The sequence below is a fragment of the Crocodylus siamensis genome, chromosome 4, assembly GCF_052110815.1.
Source record: "Crocodylus siamensis isolate JL-2025a chromosome 4, ASM5211081v1, whole genome shotgun sequence".
Classification (NCBI taxonomy): Eukaryota; Metazoa; Chordata; order Crocodylia; family Crocodylidae; genus Crocodylus; species Crocodylus siamensis.
Genome location: NC_143398.1, coordinates 205,130,214 through 205,149,968, shown reverse-complemented (window position 1 = coordinate 205,149,968; position 19,755 = coordinate 205,130,214). Strand labels below are relative to the sequence as shown.

Below are 19,755 nucleotides of genomic sequence, written 5' to 3'. Positions count from 1 at the left end.
CGCTCCGTACTCGAGTCAATGGCGGCTCTTCGGTCGCATATTATGTCCTATAGATGCTGCTCCTGAACTCTTTGCCAGCGTCTCGCTCCGAGGAGCCGCATGGGCCCCGCAGGGTCCGCACCCCCTCGTCGCTTGACACTTTCGCGTTCCCCCTCCTCCTCCTCCCGCACGGTGGATATCTGCGCGTGCGCATTGCGACTGGCGAGGCTGGTCTGTCCCTCTACACTTGCCGTAGCTCCCGCCCGTCTCTGCCGTCGCCTTTGTGAAGGGGCGAAAACGGAGTCGGGCGGCGCGGCCAGGAGCCGATTGGAGGGGAGCGAGGCCTCGGTGCCGGGTGAGGGCCGCTCGCGAGGCGGGGGGTGGCCACAGTAGCCGGTGTCTGCTCGGGGCGGCCCGGGCGGGTGGGGGCGGCCTTTCCGGCGCGGTGTCAGGCGTGGAAGCGCCCCCCCGGGAGTCTTGGTGGCCGCGCCCAAGCGCGGAGCCGGAACGGGCCGGGGAGCTGGCCTCTCCCCGCGGCCAGTATACGGTGGCCGGGCCGGTCTCTGCCGCTAGCGCTGTTCCGGTGCCCGCGGGCCCGCCCCTGGTGCTGGAGTCTCTTCGCCGAGGCCTCCCTTCCCTGCCCCCCAGGTTGGGCTGCCGTGTCTGCTGCTCTTGGCTTACGCTGGCAGCCCTTATGGAGCAGCCTGCCTGCGGCTCCCGCTTGAAGTTAACCGGGTAGAGTCGCCGCCGCTCCTCCGCCTTCGGCTGCTCGTCACAGTGTTTGGCCGGGCAGAGGTTGGGCCCTGCCTGCGGGCCCCGGCCCGGCCCCGCCCCGCCCTCACAATTCTTCTGGCCTCCGTTTTAGCATTTTTCCCACAAATTTCTCTTCGGTACTTGAAGGGGGTGAAGTCTCTGCCAGTCCCGATGCAGCTGTATTATCACATTTGCAGCAGGACACCTGGTTCCCGTGCGTTTTTTACCCTCCCCCCCCTTGTCTTTGCCTCTTAAACAAGACTTCAGACACACTCTCAGCAAACTTGAAACAAAGTAGTAAAGAAAAGCGTTTTCAGCTGCCTGTGTTTTATGCCCTTCTGGTCTTGCTCTCTCATGGGATGGAGTACCCATTTTGTGGCTTAGTAATAATACTGCCTGTTCAGGTGTGATCCCACACACAACTGTAAGATAGCCACATACTGTACAGCTGAAACAGACAAATCTAAACAGCAAAAGCTTTTAACTTTGTGGACATTCTGCTTCCTTGTGTCCTGTGGAGGACCCCTGTGGCAAACTGTTGGTAGAGTGACCTGTTGTGGAATTAGAGGGTGCTTTCGTCTTGAGAAAATATGCTGAAGTTTAAATATGCTGGTGCGATATTGAGGTGCCTCTTTAAGACATTGCTATATTAACTACTTTGCTGTCTGTTATGATTTGTTTGACTGATTGCTTCTCTGTTGCTCAGAGTTGCAGCCATGTCTGACAAAAGTGAACTGAAAGCAGAGTTGGAGCGCAAGAAACAACGCTTGGCTCAAATCAGGGAGGAGAAAAAGAGAAAAGAGGAAGAAAGAAAGAAAAAAGAAGTAAGATTGAATTTTTTTTCTGTATAGATCATACTTCTTGTCTAGATTTAGTCAAGAGGGCCTAACATCCTGTTTATAATCAAACTATTTCCTTGTTAGTTGCTTGTTTTGAACTTCTAGGTAGTATTGCATCCAAACATAATAGTATTATATTGGTATATGAGAACAGATAAAAAAAAAAAAAGTGTTTTGAATTGACTATGTAAGCAGTCTGCTTGCTATTTATGTGAGAAATTAGTTTAAAAAAAAGGGAAATACTCCCTTTTAATAATACAGAAATCAAATAGCATGGTACTTTCTCCAGGGTAGTTCTCACTATGTCCCTCTATATTGTTACACTGACTCTGTGGTTAAGTTACCACATGCTGCCAACCTAATAGTGTCACCTTTAATTTTCATCCTGAATTGTTCAGTCAGCGCAATAATCAGAGCACATCTTCTACATGTTAGACTCAATCAGTAGTTGGCAAAGAAGTCCAGGAAATTATTGAGGTGTATGGTCAGTGTTGATACTTTGCAGGTTTCTGCTGAGAGCTGCCTCCGCACATTGGCTCCAAATCAGCAAAGCTCTTGAGCATGGGACTTAAGTGTATGCTTAAAGCTAAGTGATTTACTTAATCAGGGCCCTTGTTCTTGTCTTTTCCATGCTTGGGTTGTGAGCTGGCAGGAATCTCAAATTAGCATGTGGCTGAGTGCTGGGCAACTCCTAGCAGAATGATTCAGACATTAGAAAAGAGAGATCTCAATATATGATCTATATCCCAGGCATCTTAGAGCAATGTATTTATTGTCTCTCTGTACTTTCTGAGAATCATGTGTGATGTACTAGGTACACCTTTAGGAGTGATGAAGTTTGGGAATATCTTGATTTAAGCGTAATTGTATAATTAAGAGCATTGCATATATGCATATCGGGGTAGGAAAAATCTTTAACCAGTGTATGCATAGGAAGAGAATAAGATGACCTAAGTTGTTTTTTCTAGTTACTTTAAGGATTTCTATTTCATGATTAACCACTCACCAGAAAAGTGGTATTGCTAGAGTCCCAATGATTGTCTTCTATGAGTTACTTGAATTTACTATTGAGTATGAACACCTTGAATTATTATTTCTTTAAATCTGAGAAATATGAATCTTACAATAGATTGGTATAAACTTAGGGTAGTGCCAAAGGTTCTCATTGTCACAAGAAAATTACTAATTTTTAGAGTCCTCCTCCCTCCATGCTCCAGTGACTTGCTTGAGGATAACTAATTGGATTTTGGCTTCAAATGATGATAGAGGCTGAATATGATTTAATCCTGCATTTCACTGTGGTCCAAACATTCACCTTTTGGTTAGGATAGATATTTGTTTCTTTTTTTTGTTGGAATTTAGTTTAGTTTAAAAAAAATTAAAGTGAACCTAAACGTCCTGTTGTTCAAATTTGGAATGAAGAGGTAGGTAGGTGATCATGCAGTTTTTTGCATTCTTACCTTTCCTTCATTTCATAAAACCTCTCTATCTGCAATAAATTTTATTTGTAAATGCCATCCACATACACCCTAGAAAGAACAGAAGATCTATATTCAGGCCTTTGGACACGCATACAGTATGTTCTTCTAATCTGCTAAACTTTTAAATTTATACCAGACATGGCAGGGTACCCTGTTGGAACCTGTCCAAAGTTCAGTCTGTTGTCTTGCCATTCAGATTTGTATGATCTTTCTTTAGAACATACTGTCATTTTAGGATTCTCTGAATCCTGTGGTGACATCCTAGCTTTAAAGCAAAACCTTGGCTTTGAGGAAAAAAAAAAAAAAGGATAATTCTTGGAGAACTAGTCCTTATGACTTTAGTCATTATCTAGCCACACCTGCATTTTAAAATGGTAAACTTTATTCTTGTGTACTACATCCTCTCAAGGTCTTATAAAGTGGTGATAGTTTAAACAGTTTGTAAAAGTAGTTGTAGCATCTTTTATCTGCATAGTGCAGACTTATTTGAGGGTACAACTACATTTCTAGATTCATTAGAGTTTTTACAGATCATCATGCCATTGCATTTTCTCTGTAGAAAGAATTGCCAGAAACACTAAATTAGGCCATCTCAACTTACCTCCTGATTTATAAGCATTAGGAGTGGCAGGTAGGCATATTGACTTGTCAAATATTGTCAATTGACTACATGTTTTTCTGACCAGTCAAAGATTATAGCAATTTTACACAAAACCTACATTTTTTTATAGTTTAATTGACGTAAATATGCCTTTAAAAATTTTTCGACGCGCTTAATGGAAAATTTGGACTTTTTTGTGTATTATTTGGACCTATTGGCTAATTTTTTCAATATTTGACTGGTTAATTGACTGAACTGTATTTAACTGGTCAAATACCCAACCCTAATAAGCACAGAAAAATGCTTTAAGTATGTTTTTACAAGAAAGTTTTTAATGCCCAGTCTAGGTTCTGTGATACCAGTTGAGTCATTGTTCTTGATTTTTTTTTAAGACTGACCAGAAAAAAGAAGTTCTTTCTGTACAAGAAGAATCTGACCTTGAAAAGAAGAGAAGAGAAGCTGAAGCATTGCTTCAAAGCATGGGGCTAACACCAGAGTCTCCTATAGGTAAGAATATTAGTATCAGAATATTGGACAAATGTCCTGCTGTTCATATTCTGTTTTTAGGAATGTGACATTTGCATACACTGCATGACAATTATATGGCTGACAGTTTTGGCATTCATGTCTCCTTTGTTTGTCTTACCATTATTTGTCCTGCAAAGTTTGCCATGACATATTGTCTCATGACGTCATGTCTCAGTACGCACAATTTAAACATTTGACTTCTTTTTTGTTACACAGTACTACTAGCAAAATGTTGAACTCTATCTGCCCAGTACTTTAAAAAAAAGAGGGAGAGAGACATAAATTAAAAATATCTGATGTGGATTTTAAAATTGAAGGCTACATATCCAGCATAAGTGTCCTTTAGAGTACAAACATAAGCAGACAACATGGAAGTTGTTTTGTTCTGCATTAAATAACATACTTTTTGTTCTTCCTGTTTCCCCCAAAGAGATTCAGTTTTATGTTTTTTCATTTTCTCTCTCAGGCTACGTCTTAGCTAATTCCCCTCATTGCCACACTTCAAAAAAATACAGTAAAATCCGTGTTAAATGGGATTTTACTAACCAGAAAACTCTACTAACTGGAATTTCCAGCTTGGGGCAGGGAGAGAAGGCTCTCACACTTGATCAAATCATGTTGAGTTGCTGTATTTCATGGTGTATAGGTCGATACGTTGTATAAGTTGGCCCCATTTTTCTGATCCAAAAGTTAGGAATTTTGTAGATCTGGTATATAAGTTGACCTATCTTTGCATCAAAAATATGATGTGAACTGATACCAGCCCTTGTGCACTCTCACTGTGGTCTGGGCACCTGAGGGTGGACATGTGTTGCAGTGCTGCTCACAGGCAACAGAGCAGGGCTTGGCGGTTAGCTAGCGTGGCCCTGTCACCTGCAAGCAGTACAGCCTGGGCTGCATCAGCTGGGCACTGAGCCCAGCACCACTCTCAGGGCATAGGGCCATGCCAGCTGAGCGCCCAACCTGCCATTGCCTGCTGTGAGTGGCACTGCTGAGTCCAACCCTGTCCCCTGCAAGCAGGGTTGGGCTCAGCTGGCACAGCCAGGCTCAGCACTTAGCAGCGCTGCTCACAGCAGACAGGGCTGGGCTTGGTGCATGGCTGGCGTGGCCGAGGCAGCACCACTCACAGGGGATGGGGCTGTGCCAGCTGAGCACTGAGCCCAGTCCCGTTCCCATCCCTGTCCCTTGCAAGTGGTGCTGGGCTCGGCACTTGGCTGATGCGCTCTCATCCCTTGTGAGTGGCGCTGCCTGGCCTGAGCCAGTCAGACACTGAGGCCGGCCATAGCAGCTGAGCACCAAGCCTGGTGCACTGCTCGCAGGGGATGGGGCTGAACTTAGTGCTTGGCAGCACTGCTCACAGCAGACAGGGCTGGGCTCAGCACTTGGCTGGTGTGCCTCCATCCCCTGCAAGTGGTGCTGCCTGGGCTGTGCTAACCACCAGCCACACACCAAGCCCAGTGCCACGCACAGGAAGACGGGGCTGGGCTGGGCACGGCACTCAACAGCACCACTTACAGCAGACAGGGTTTGCCACAATCTGGGCTTGCTGCTCTCCAAGCTCCTGGCTGCATTCCTGTAAATCTGATGTCAAATTGGTATTGGCCTATATGGCTGGTTAATAATTTGCTATCTTTATTGGTGTGCCCCTAGTTCTTTTAAAGAAAAATGTGTGCTGGGTAATTTCTGAGGCAAGAATTGATCTAATCTTTCTGTTCACATCCAAGGGGAAGTGGAGTTCTTATGCCAGATACTATTTTTAATAGCATGGGATTCTCCAAACCTGTGTTTGACATTCCTTTTAATTCTGATATAAAAGATATAATTTACTTGGGGAAAATCCATTACAACTTTACATTCTAACAGTCTAGGTTTAGGCATCCTTATTTGCTTACTGTCCTGTATCATCCTATTAATAGGGAGATTTCCTAAAAATAACTTGCTCCACAAGGGGGCGTTGCAGTATCACAGACAACTTGGGAACAGTTTTAGAAAATGCAACTCCTTGTGCCACTTTTAAGGATTCCTTGCACCAGTCTGTTTATGAACTCTCCTCTGAGCTACAGTTTTCAATAGCTCACTTATAAACTAGGAGGATCATAAGTTTTATTCTAGGTCTTAAAAGTACTCATTCTTTTCATATCCATAGGATTGTAAAATAAAGAGGAAGGGAAAGAGAATAATGTCCTACCTAAGCAGAGTGCTTACAAAAATCTACTGGTGTATGGGAGAGAGCTCCTATTTTAAAAAAAAAAAAAAAAGAAGAAAAGAATGAGAGGAAAAGAAGAGAATTTATTTGCATTTATTATGAAAAGGCATCAGAAATATGACAGACAAGGTTCTTTGGGTGAATCTGATATATTTTATTAGACCAACTTAAATAGTTGGAAAAAATTTTAAGCAAGCTTTTGGGTTCAAAAACCTTTTGTCATGCTGAGGAAGTTTCAGCAGTTGATGTGTGCTCTTCCTGGATGGAATGAAAAGTAAAGAAGCCAGAGGGTGGGCTGGAATGCATACAAGAAGGCAGTCAGTGAAGATGTAGATTGAGGAGTCAATGGGTGAAAGACAGGCTAGGTGTGGGAGTGGGTAGGGGGATGAGCAGTGGAGGGGTGCCTGGGGAGTCAGATGTCAGGCAGGTTATAATGTGTCATAAATCCAATGTCTATATTTAGTCCATGATTTTTAGCATCCAGGAGGTTGATGAAGTGGAATTCATAGGCTCATCTCTGGGAAGTGTTTTGTAAGTTTCCTTTGAATATTAGAACTAAGAGTTTGGAGAGAGAGAGTGGTTTTCTAGCAAGAAATGTGCCCCTACAGGTAATTGGGTATTCTTGTCTTTGATAGATTTCCAGTGTGCATTCATTCTGGTGCACAGTTGTTGTATGGTCTCTCCTACATATTTTCCATCAGGGCATTTGGTGCATTGGATGAGATATATTACATCTCTGGAGGTGCAGCTGTAAGATCCTGGAATGCTGATGGCTCTGTTGTGGGGTGTAGTAATTGTGGGGGTGGTGGAGATGTGTTGGCATGTTTTGCATTTCTTTTCATGGGATGGTCTGGATGGATTTGGTGTGTTCTGGGCCTGAGGAAGTTTGCAGAAATATGAATTTATTTTAAATTCTGATTCAAATCTGGGGATGAGCAGTGTTTCTAAAATGTTGAGAGAGATGTTTCTTGAAGGTAAAAGCCATGATGAATTAACTTGTTGGTCATCAGTTTTGAAAAGTACCTTCCTATTTCATTAAACAAAGGCAGCGTTTTGTTCCCTGCCAGTGTTAAAGCATAACCCCAGCTCCTCTGCCCACTTCTTTTGCCACTATTAGTTACTGGTTATAAAGTTCCAAGATGAGATTGAGGCGCAAAAAGGGACTCTGTTGCACCTGTCTAAAAAGAAGTTGCTCTTAAACTAAGGATAGTTGAACCTGATTTACCTTTTTAGACTGGATGAAGTGTAGCCACTTCTAAATGAGGCATGTTGTGCTTACATAGAGTTAGATCTGGATTTTTCCATAACTCCTGATGTCTTAAACTGGGGGGGGGGCATAGAGCAGCTGCGCAGTTTGACTTCAGTCTTTGCACCAATCTTTGCTGTGCCTCTTTAAAAAATAAAATAAAAAATTGGTTCAGGTAAAGTTTAGTTAATTAACCCTTATCTGTAAAGGAAAAAAATCATTACATTTTTTTGCAGTTTTCTATTTGGAAAAGGATTCCTAAAAATGGAAAAGTATCTTTGCTCTGCTGTAAGCTATTGGATCAAAATCTGACCTAGCTTGCATTCCATGTATAATACCAGTGTCTTTACTGGGCGTGTGCAGGCTGCAAATTGGGGCACAATTCAGCCCAGAAAATCATTTGAAGGATAGATTCCATTCTTTGATTGCTTTGGGAATAGTTATGTTGTAGTTAGGCTTATTATTATTGCCCCTCCTATCTCTGACTTTGTGCTCCCTTTCATGAGCCTGTGAAATGGTAAATAATAAACAGTTGTTTCAAAGACCAAAAGAAATCCTGGAAAGCTGGCGGGGAGGGGGTGTGTGTGAAATATGCATACTGTTTAAATAGTTATATAAGAGTATTTATAATTTTGTGGTATCTAGTTCATTTTGGTTTTTCACATATTAGCTAGCCTTCAATAACATGATGTACTACAGTGCAAATCATAGCAGCCAGACCATCAATTTATTTCTCACTTGGTATCTGAAAACAGAGCTAACTCAGTTACTTAATTTAAAAGAAAATTTTAGTTTACTTTATTAAAACTTTCTTCCTGCATGTTTTATTTTAGTCTTTTCCTTAGTTGATCAGTGGGTAGTAGTAGTACAATCATACAAGATTAGACAATAGGGCTTTTGGCAGTCACAGTATAGATTAGCCAGCAGATGGCAGTGATGACTCAGTAAAAATACACCTGTTCAGCAAATATAACTGGTTGGAAAATTTCTTGACTGAATGGTTTTTCTGGGAAAATACAAGTTTCTAAACATAGGAACCCAACATGCAAATATATTGGTTTTAATGAAGGCTTTGGGAAGGATTCTCAGATTCTGGATGGAACTTTTAACTGGGACTGGGGCGGGGAGAGGGAGAGAGCTCAGAATTGCCAATAACTTTGTAGGTGATGGCAGCTTCCTGGGATGTGGGAGATGAAGGCTCAAGACTCTGCTCTGCCCCTTTTGGAGCACAGACTTCAGTGTAGATCTCCCATATCCTGGGTAAGTACACTAGGCTGTTCTGGAGGTATATCCATTTGTGTTTTTTCTCTCTGCCACTCCCTCCAGTAATCTTGGTATGTTTATCATATACCATGTTGATATGAAATCATTCTGAATTTTTTAAATTTTACAAAATGTTTTCTGGTTAGTTTTAGAAACAAGTAATATAAAGTAGCAATTGACAGTAACATATTCTTCAATTGTTTAAGAGGAATAAACACTTTCCAGCAAAAGAGAGAATTCTTATGTGGATATATATTGCATGTGACTGAAAAAGGCCTGTAAAGAACTTTGAAGCACTAATAGACTGTTAAAGAGTAAAGATGAGTTTGGTTCTTACAAGTATAGATTTCTAGGTTGAAGAAGGAAGACAAAAATACAGTTTTGTATGGTATTTAAGTTGCATCATATCATTCTTAATTATGCATCAGTTCCAAAAGCATGTTGTTAAATTCCGTTTTCAGTCTTCACCCAAAATGCTTCAAGTAAACTGACTTCTTGGGATATGTTTTCAATACAATAATATTCAAATTAATAAAACCATATTGGCTCCAGAATACCAAATTTTGAAGGAAAAAGATTGATTTGCATTGTCTCACAACAAAGGCGTAGGTTAGAACGTTATATAGCAAGACATATTTTCATAATTGTGATTTTGACACAAAGGCAAATTGAGTAGAATTTAAACTATGTTCAATCAACTGTTCAATTTATGAAAATAATTCTTAGTGATAAGGTAATACAATCATTGATCTCATTTCAAATGAACAAATTATAGGTGGGGGAAACTATCCTTTGAAGTTAGTGGGAGCATTCAGTAAAAAATCAGTTTTCTAAAAAATAAAAATAAAAGTGTTTTTTCTTTTTTCTTTTTTTTCTTCTCCCCCCCTCCCCTTCTCTCCTTAATATAAGCCCCTGTTGCATTAAATGCCAAAGAATTGCATGAGTCTCCAGCATGGAATGTTAACATTGTCTTTTCCCCTCTTTTTCTACTGTTCATTTTCATCCATGTATATTTTGTTTGCCATCACTTTTTTTTTTTTTTAAATACTTCATGTTAAATTAATTTGGAAACATCCTAAGCTGTGCAACCTCTACGAGTAGTAACAGCGGATACCTGTCTATTTCACTATCTAGTCCCTCCTCCTATGTCTCCATCTTCCAAATCCGTGAGTACTCCAAGTGAGGCTGGAAGCCAAGACTCTGGTGACGGTGCTGTTGGATCCAGGTATGATTACTTTAATAAGCTGTTGTTTAAAATAGCTCTGGGAACTTTTGTAACTTGAATACAGCTAAAAATTGATGAATGTCTGTGTTACTCAAATTAAGATAAAACACTTGAAATGTGGACTGCTTAATAACTGAAAATATTATTCTGGAAAACTTATTTTATCCTCAAATTCAGGTGACTTATCCTGAAATGGATTTTATTTTAAACACTTAGTGCCATAAGTAAATGTTAAAATAAGTGTGAATTACTTTTAACTATAGCCATATGTCTTATGGAACAGTAGTTCAGAGTGACTTACATACTGGCCGAAAGAAAACATTGCCTGAAAGAGGTCTTCTCTCTTCTTGTAATAAGAACTTGGCATGCAGTGGGTAAATTCTCCTTTTAATATTTGCTCAAAAAATCTATCTTGAGAGACTCATTCCCTGAACTTTTACAGCAAAGGTGGGCAACTATTTTTGCCAGAGGGCCACTTAGAGAATTTTGGTGAGCTGTTGTAGGCTGGGTCAGCATCCCTTTTCCCCTCCTCACAACAGCTCACCAAAATGCCTTAAGTGGCCATCTGGCCCAAATAATTGCCCACCCCTGGGTAGAAGGAACCTAACTTTTTGTTAACCCCCTTCTCTCTGCACCCTCTCCCCTGCCCCAAGTCACATGCAGCCAGGCTGGGCCAGTGCCACACTGTTCCTGCGTGCCACCTCAGGTCATGTGAGCACAACTGATGTGGCTCCTGCCCAACCTGGCTGTGTGCCAGGGATTTGGGGCAGAGGAGGGGGTGCAGGGATAAGGTGGGGAACACAGTGCACCCAGATAACCCATGGATCCTGGCTCCCTTCTCCATGCACCCCCTGCCCCACCCTGAGTGCCGGCATGCAGCCAGGTTGGGCAGGAGCCACCCCAGCTGTGTCCACAGGGCCTGAGGCATGGCACTGGCCCAGCCTGTCCAGGGACATGGGGTTGGGCAAAGGTGCAGGGAGAAGGGGGCCAGGAGCTGCAGGTTATCTGGGCCCAGCTAAGCCAGTGCCGCACTGTGTTCCCCCACTTCTCCGTGAGCCCCCAGCATGCGGCTGGGCTGAGCCAGTGACATGCTGTGTTCCCATGCACCACTGTGAGCCACATGGGTGCAGCTGGTGCAGCTCCTGCCTAATCCTGCCATGTGCCAGAGATTTGGGGTCAGGTAGGTGCCACTCCAGCTGCGCCCACATGGTGCCATGGCCTGACAGAGTGTGGCCCTCTTCTTCCTGTACCATCTCCTCTGCCAGTGAGGAGAACCTTACCTGAGCTTTGACTCACTGAGGGCCAGGTTGTCTGGTTTGCAAACAGCCACGTGGTCAGAGCTGCACGCAGACAACCTCACTGGGCAGAAGCCTGACCAGGAGTTCAGTGCTCCCTCCATGCCTTGGAGCATATGCTGGGCAGGGCTGGCTGGGCTGGGGAGGGGAGTGGCTGCTGCTGCTGCAGCCAGCTATGGCATGGGTAAGGGAGAAGGGTGAGTGGAACTGAAAGCCAGGGCAGCTATGGGCTGGATACAGTTCTCCTTCAGAGGAGCAGCTGTGGCCTGGATAGAATCATTTGGCAAGCCAGATCTGGTTCACAGTCCATATTTTGCCCACCTATGTTCTACAGCTACAAGTACCCTGCACAATAGCTTCAGCAGCGTATAAGGCATGGAAATAGAGCATTTTCTCTATCTTCCAGGTGGCATAGCTGAGGGCTAGAAAAATGATTTAACTAATATCATATAGTAAGTCAGTGTTTGAGCAGGTAATAAAACTTGACCCACAGTAGGGGAATTGGAAGAACTATCTCTGATTGTATATAAAATATGTACTCTTGGTGGGATAGCTGGCATTCAAAAACTCTTGAAGAAGGATTTTCAGAATTCAGAAATAATTTAATCGGTCACTGCTAGAGAGTTATATTTCAGAGGTCTGAATATATATTAATACACATCAGTATCTGGAGGATATAGATATCTGAATTGTTTTGATGATGGGCTGAAAATGCATCCTTTTGACTTCAGCATGCTGCTGCATTTCTAAATTAAACTGTCCACAAGTTTAGTTCTTATGCTGCAACTGTCTTCTGGTTGGTTTAGCTTCTCATCTAGGCTGAGTCTAATACCTACTTAATAGGTATAGGCTGGTTTCAGGCCTAAGCTCTGCTGCTGTTTTCAATTTGCCTAGGTTTTTCTTTTGTCCTTGTCATCGCTGAAAAAATGACTTTCTTGTTTTATTGGAGTTTGTCTATCTTTCTTTCCCTTTACAGTGTTTCTCACAAATGGTCAGAATAAAAATTCAGTGCTGTAGAGATCAGTTGGAGGGTCAGATATTAAGTGCGTTCGTATATGTATTAATGCTGGGAATATTTAGTTAATATTTATGAAGTGCTCTTAAGAGGCTTGTGAAGTATTTGCCTGTAGTCCACAAAACCTTAATCAAATATGGAAAAGTAGGGATTGCTGTTCGTTGAAGCAGATGGATAATGCATGCTTTAAGACATGTTACGTACTTGGAGAGCGAAAAGAGCAGTATATTATGTCATTGTGGTCACAAAGAAAGGGCTGAACTATAACCTCAAAATGCCATGGTGGTTTCAAAAGAACATCTCTGAGAGAAACAAGTCACCAGATGGTGCAAGGCTTGAGATGTCATGGTGATCATAAAAAGTATAAACTTAATGAAAAAACTGCATAAAGAGTGACAGGAATGAGTTGAAGAAAGTCTGCTTTATGTGTGCTCATAAGACTCTTACAGTGTGATTAACATATGCTCAAACAACTCTGAAATGTAAAAGGGTTTTTCAACAATTTATTTGCTTTAATAACCCAGTACATCTTTTAAAAATACACATCACATGGTTTATATGTAAGGGGATGGGGGGGAAGAAACTTGCAGTCTCATTTTTACTGCTTTGCAAAAAGATTTTCTAAAGATGTTGGTAAGCTATTTTACCACTGTAGAAATGCAGCATGTGAAAGATTATATAAGTAAGAAATCCTTCATTTTCAGGAAAAGAAGGTAGGATTTGTAATGTGAAAGCACCTAAAAGGATTTCTCCCTTATGGAAGGGAGAATATATTTAAGATTTTGAAGTGTTGGATTAAAGTCACTAAATTTGATTCCCAATTGAAATTGTTGATAGAAGAAAATGGTTCCGGAATTTATTTAAAACGGTTTATTTTTGACACATGTAAGAAACCCTCTGGTTGCAAGAAATAAATAGGAAAACTGTCTAAAGTCTTGGGTAGTGAAAACTTGCTGGGACTGACTCATGCTTTACACTTCTGGTAAATGAACAACTTTCAAGTGGCACTTGCCTCAAACTATTTTCAGTGCCTTGTACATAAACTGTTGGAAGCCACTTGGTATCTTTAGGAACAGTAACATGGGAACAACTTAATTTTCCTGAAACAGAAGGGAGAAAACTTTTATCAACCTAGTATATTAAAATATTGCATACTATTTTTCAACTTCCTTTACTAAACAAATGAAATTCTTACAAAGTATGGTGGGATGTAAAACTTACTAAAATCAGCAGATGTTCTCTTATTAATATTTCATGTATGTATATAACACATTAGTTTCAAACATACAAGTAGACAGCAACACTGGATGAAGCAAATTCTTTTCCAGACAAAACTAAAATATGAAGTAGAATGTGTCTTAAAGTGTATATTAGATCTTATAGATCACTTATATTCCAATATGCTTAATATTTTGAAAGATCATGCTAGTATAGAGTTTGCTATTTTCTGAGATCTGAATATTTTAAATTGTGTTAGGTTTTAAATCGGATGACATTTATAAGCCCAAGGCAGTGCTTAACCCATAATTACAGCAATGTCAAATCTTGGAAACTTTAGCAGTTCTTTATCCCAGTGGAAATGCATTTTGCTTCTCTACCAAAAGGTTTATGGGTTGACTCATTTCCTTTACCAATATGACAATTTCCTTCACATATTTAATGCTTTGGGCAAGCTTGCAATATGTTAACAAATCTGCCTTCGTATGACATAACCAGATCTGTATAGCCTTAAAATCGAGTTTAAAGTATGATTCTTCTTAGCTGTTTTGAAATGGATGTTTGCTTTCATTCATTATCTACTTGTGTCTGCTATTTTGCAATTCTTTAACTTACCAACTCTGAAAGAATTGAATGCGTCTCTAATTGCTCTGAATTGTCAGTTTGTGTTTTAACTATTTTATACTTATGCCGCATATTATATAGCATTGAATGTTTGCTGAATTTCCACTAACTGACATTGCATTATTTTGTTTCTTAAACAATAAAAAATAACTATAAACTTACAATAGCTTTAACATTTCATAGTATGTATTTGCTTTACTAATCTCTGGCCTTTTTTGCTAATGCTACATGGTTGTTCTTCAACCTGTGGTGTCAGGACGCTGCATTGGGATACTGATCCATCAGTTCTTCAGCTTCACTCTGATTCCGATCTGGGGTATTGCATAGATTTTATTATTCCCTCTTTTATGTATTTATAAATATACATTTTTAATATAAGAGCTCAATTTTGGCATTTAACTTTTAAATTACTCTTAGAAGAATGCTAGTTTGGGAAGTAATTGAAGTCCCTGATCTTAGTGCAGTTGGTTCACAGTGGTCAGTTTTGATCTTACTGAAGTTGTAAGTGATCACTTTGCCCACCCCCAGTAATATTTTTTTTTTTTTTGTCTAAAGACTTTTTTGGCAAGGCAGACTTCTTAAATAATTACACTGAAAGAAAGTAGCTCTATATAACTACATTCAAAGGTGGGCAAATACATAGTGATGGCCGCAAGTTGTAAACAATAGTTAATGGAAAAAAATTACCATCCTCAAAGGCTTGCAATACTTATAAAATAGATTTTACTTATAGGGACATAGACTACATTAATCACTGAGACTGGAGTTCACCCTAATCAAGGGGGTAGTATTGGACTCCTTTAGCTCGTGGCACAAACTCAAGGGTTGAGAATTTCAAAGGTAAGCCTGCAGGCATAACTTGCTTTCTGGCAGTAAAGATTATAGATCAGTATTAACTAAGTAAGATCCACTGACTGTTCCAGCATTGTGATCCTGTTCTCAAAATATTTTTATGGAAAAAAAAAAAAAAGAAGATTGGTTATATTCTTCCCCTGATCCTCTTTTAGTTCAATGTGAACCTGCCCTTTAGTGCCTGATATGTGACTGAACTGTAAGAGACTATAACCTTATTGTAATAAACCCTATTTATAGTAAACCCCTGCTTTTAACCATCTCAGTAGCAGGAATGGGATTTTTTTTGTTTGTGTTTTATGATGACGCAGCAAGTTGACTAACTCTTTAACAGCAAACACCCTCTTTTAGTGTAGTTTTTTCTACTGATTTCATGGGGATGCATTATGACAAGGTTGTACCGTACTACATATGTATGTCTCTGTGTGCATTATGTCTTAGTTTGACCAAAATTGTCCTTTCTAAATAAAATGTTATTTAAAAATAGAAAACAAAGCATTAAGTTCTGGAATATTATTTAGAAATAATGTATTGTAACTGAAAGTTCTGAATATTCACAGTTACAAATAAGTAGGTCTGGGATAGGTAATGGGGGTGGACTGCATAGTTGCATGGGCTCAGCAATACTTGTTAATTTCAGAGTAGTTGAACATTTTTCAAATTGGAAAAATTGGAACTCTGATGCTGCATTTAACTTGTGAGTGGGGTCATCCAGAAATCACTGATGTTACACCATTATTAAGGCTTGAAAGATTGGTATTTTATCCAGCAGAGAGAAATCATGTGTACACCAAGACTGAGCAGGCCTTTCTATAAATATCTGTCTTTTTCTTTTTCTCCCAGTCTTGTGTGTACAAGTAGCCACCTTTCTAAAACTAAAGATAGTATTATATTCAATTTGCATGAAAGTTTTCAGATGTTAATGTTCACAATTTAGGTTTATTTGGGGTATAATGTAAGGTGATGGCTTGTATGAAACTCTTTAAATTACTTGTGATTATGTTCTGATATTTTTATTTTTTGTTTAGACGTGGACCTGTTAAACTGGGAATGGCAAAAATTACACAAGTAGATTTTCCTCCTCGAGAAATTGTTACATATACAAAGGAGACTCAAACACCTGTTATGACTCAACCTAAGGAAGGTGAATGCCAACTTACTACTTTATATAATTTTTTTTTCTGGTTATAAAAGTATATATGAAAACTGTTTTAAAAGCAGAGATGGATCCCAATCACTTCTAGCTGATGGTTTTTAACTTTTAAAAAGGTAATAGAAGTTTTGTTTTGATTTGTAGAAGAATTGATTTCTTTAATTTGTGTTGAGTTCATGGACCTCTTGCCTACTGCATATTGTCTTAGTTTCTATTATTAACAGTACTTATTTTCTGCTCCCCAGTGAACAGCTGTGTTATTTTCTTCTTTAGAAAAAGCACCTTAATATGTGTGTAGACATGCCCACTAATGTGCATTAAACTCATTACCTCTAATGTCGGGTAGGTAGGTACTAAAGAAATGTACATTAGGCTGCCTTAATGAATGTGCACAGTTTTTAAGTGGCGCTTGATATGCAATAGCCTATTTTACTGTGTGTTAGCCTAATCGCACATTTTTTACATGATGCTTTAATGCACAGAAAAATAAGTTACTGCATATTAAAGCGCACGTGTAGATGTGCTTTGTGTTGCTTAAACAGCTGTATATCCACAAGTATGCGATGTGATCCATATATCTGAAAGTAACTATTTGGAGGCTTTATATATAGATACGCCTATGAAGGCAGCAAGTCATAAACAGTAGTTAATAAATAAAAATAAATGTTCAAAAATTTGCATTCTTATAAAGCGGATTTTGTACATAAGGACATAGACTCCCCTTAATCGTTGAGAACTGGAATTGCTCACCTTAACCAAGGGGCAGTTTTTGACACCCTCAGCTCATGGCACAAACTCAAGAGTTTGAGAATTTCAGAGTTAAGCCTTCAGGCATAACTTGCTTGCTTGCAGGAAAAAATATCTTTTAATAGAGGTATAGTTGGTTAATGCATTTGCCTTTGACCATTAGAGACCTGGGAATTAGATCATAATGGAAATGTTTGGTCTTTGCCTAATTCTTAATGAATGCTTGGGCACACTACAGCCACTGAACTGTTCAGTTTTACTGCCCCCAGGTATTAAAATGGCTACACAAGATGTAAATTTAACAATACAGTTTCAGCTGTAATTTTATGCTTCATATCTTAATGTTTACTTTTGTCTCTTCATAAGCATCTATAGATAAAAACTGTGGGCAGTGTTTCCTTATTCTTATTACATTTAAATTTTGCAAGATTAGTTCTTTCTTTTTTCCAAAGTGCTATATGATTTGCCTAAAAATATTTGCCTTCATAGCGCTCTGCTTGTGTGTATAAGTACATTATTGCTTATTATTGCACGCTGACTATATGTGCTAAAGTTGATCGCACGAAATTGGAAGTGGGAGTGGGGGGAAAAAAGCAAATGGGTAATACTTCTGTGTTGAAAGAAGTGTTTTTCTCCTTATCCACAGAATTCCTGCATAGGAGAATCAGTATGCTGTCTATAGCTGTACACAATTGGCAGATTTATTAGCTTTTTATTACTTGATAAACTAGAATAGAAGATTTTTTTCCCCCTGTCTTAATACTCTCCATAAATTATTTAAACTGGTTTAACATTTGAGGTTATAAAGTAAATAAAATTGTAAATAGAATATGTATTGGTATTTTAGTAAAATACCAAGTTGTGCAACGATTTGTAGACACACTTCTCTCTTTGAATACCCTTTCTATCCCTGCATGTGTGCTGGATGTATAAATACTTAACATTTCAGTAAGGGGCTTTGTTTTGGCTTGTTGTTTTTTTCCTTTGGAACGCTAGCTAAAATGGAAGCTGAATGCTTGTTTGTCAAGTACTAGTTCATGGATACATCAGTAGTAACTCAAAGGAATCACTTTGTTCTTTATGAACTTGCCAGTTAATGAAAAGGCTACTCTGGAATTTAATTGTTCTGTATTTAGGAAATCTCTTTAGTTTCTGTTCTGAGAGAACTCAGAGCAAGTGCCGTCTTGTGGCCATGATACATTCATATTCTGTATGCATCGCATTGGGCTTGGTGTCTGCTATCAGTATTTTAAGTTCTCTGCTGTTGTGGTATCCTGTATTTTGATGCAGTTTGAATGGTTTCTTAAAACTTTCCAGTGACAGAGTAATATACATCTTGCTTGAAATTGTTTTATAATTCATTAAAAAAATTCACAAAGCTGAGTTCATATTTTTGAGAAAAATCCTCTGAGGGTTGCAGTATATCTCTACTGGAGTACTGATGCCATTTTAGCGTAGGACAGCTCAAAAAATGAATAAATAAAATAAATGTCACCTTGCATTGCATTTTTTCATGCAAGTGTTTTGTTTTAGTTTTTTAAATAATCCTCAAAAATCCCCCAGTGACCAGTAGGTACCCCTACTTTAAAGACTGCTTCTAACTTCAGGAGTTAGTTTCTTAGAAGCTAGGGAAATGTAGAAGTCAGGGAAACTAACTTTTAGGGCTTTTATTTATCTTGCATACAAATCCATGGAGTTTGAGCCAGAATTTCAGATGCTTTTAGTTAGTTCATACAAGTTTCAGTATTAAGGAGTGATGGTATAAAATTTTATTTTGGACATGGGTGGAAAAGGATGTCTAAAACTAGAAACAACTGATGAAGGAGACTACATAGGTCAGGGCCTTAGTGTTTAAACATGAAAATCCAGCATCAGTCTCTTTTTAATGTGATGATGTTTTTATTTTATTTTTTTTTAGGGTTAAATGTAACCAAATTTAATTCTGTTCTCTTTTCAACACTCCTTCATGTAATCACTTTTTGCATAAAAAGCTCCACAGCCCAGCCATGGAATGCTGTTTCCTCCTGTGTTATTTGGGATGAATAAAATGAAATATCATCATCATCATATACAAGTAGAAAGTTCAGATGATTAGCTCTAGGTTGGTCTTGAATAAATCAACTCTGTTTCCTTAGACTAAACTTGAAAAATTTAAAGACTGCCAACTTAAAGTAGTCATTCTAAAAACTGAATTAAAACTAGTCTTAACTGTACCTGAATTCCCTTGAGTGTTTTGTGGTCTTTTGTATTGCTTTTATATTTCCAGAGATAGAAGATGACTTTTTTCAGTTATTTATATAAAGGAACTGTTCTATAATTGTTAATGATATTCATAATATCCATTAGTAAGAGTGGCAGATAAAATGAAGGTGTACTTAACTAGTTAATATATGCTTTTAAAATATATTTGAATGGAACAGGAGCAATGTCTAAGCTGATGCTTCTGTTGGCTCCCATTCTGTAGGAGTTAGGGAAGTCATAATCACTAGAAAAGAGCATATTGTAACAGCAAGTCTATGGTCTTGCATCCATGGTTCTTAGTTGTTGCACTAATTTCAGTATTTCCAACTTTTGGCTAGTACCTATTCAGCAGGAATGCCTAGAAGATGTAGAATACAGTTTTGGCTCTAGGCAACTGAAATTACCAGAAGTTCACTTGAATGTAAAGCAAATTTAGTACTACCTGTAAACTGTAATAACCCATGTAATAAGAAACAAAGCAGTCTGTCA

General features: G+C 39.3%; 1 protein-coding gene across 3 annotated transcripts in view; it reads left to right on the top strand.

Moving 5' to 3' along the window:
* Positions 1 to 10: 10 nt before the first annotated feature.
* Positions 11 to 19,755, top strand: part of DYNC1I2 (dynein cytoplasmic 1 intermediate chain 2) — a 35,952-nt gene continuing 16,207 nt past the window's right edge. Inside the window, exons 1-6 of one of the 3 annotated variants that reach the window (XM_090045476.1) lie at positions 11 to 334; positions 1,447 to 1,556; positions 4,046 to 4,160; positions 10,031 to 10,121; positions 14,530 to 14,589; positions 16,154 to 16,269. In XM_090045476.1, the coding sequence (XP_089901602.1) occupies positions 100 to 334; positions 1,447 to 1,556; positions 4,046 to 4,160; positions 10,031 to 10,121; positions 14,530 to 14,589; positions 16,154 to 16,269 (727 nt within the window). In that variant the 5' untranslated portion in view covers positions 11 to 99. Of the gene's footprint in view, positions 335 to 1,438; positions 1,557 to 4,045; positions 4,161 to 10,030; positions 10,122 to 14,529; positions 14,590 to 16,153; positions 16,270 to 19,755 lie in introns of all 3 variants that reach the window. The other 2 variants (XM_090045478.1, XM_090045477.1) reach the window with 2 other exon arrangements.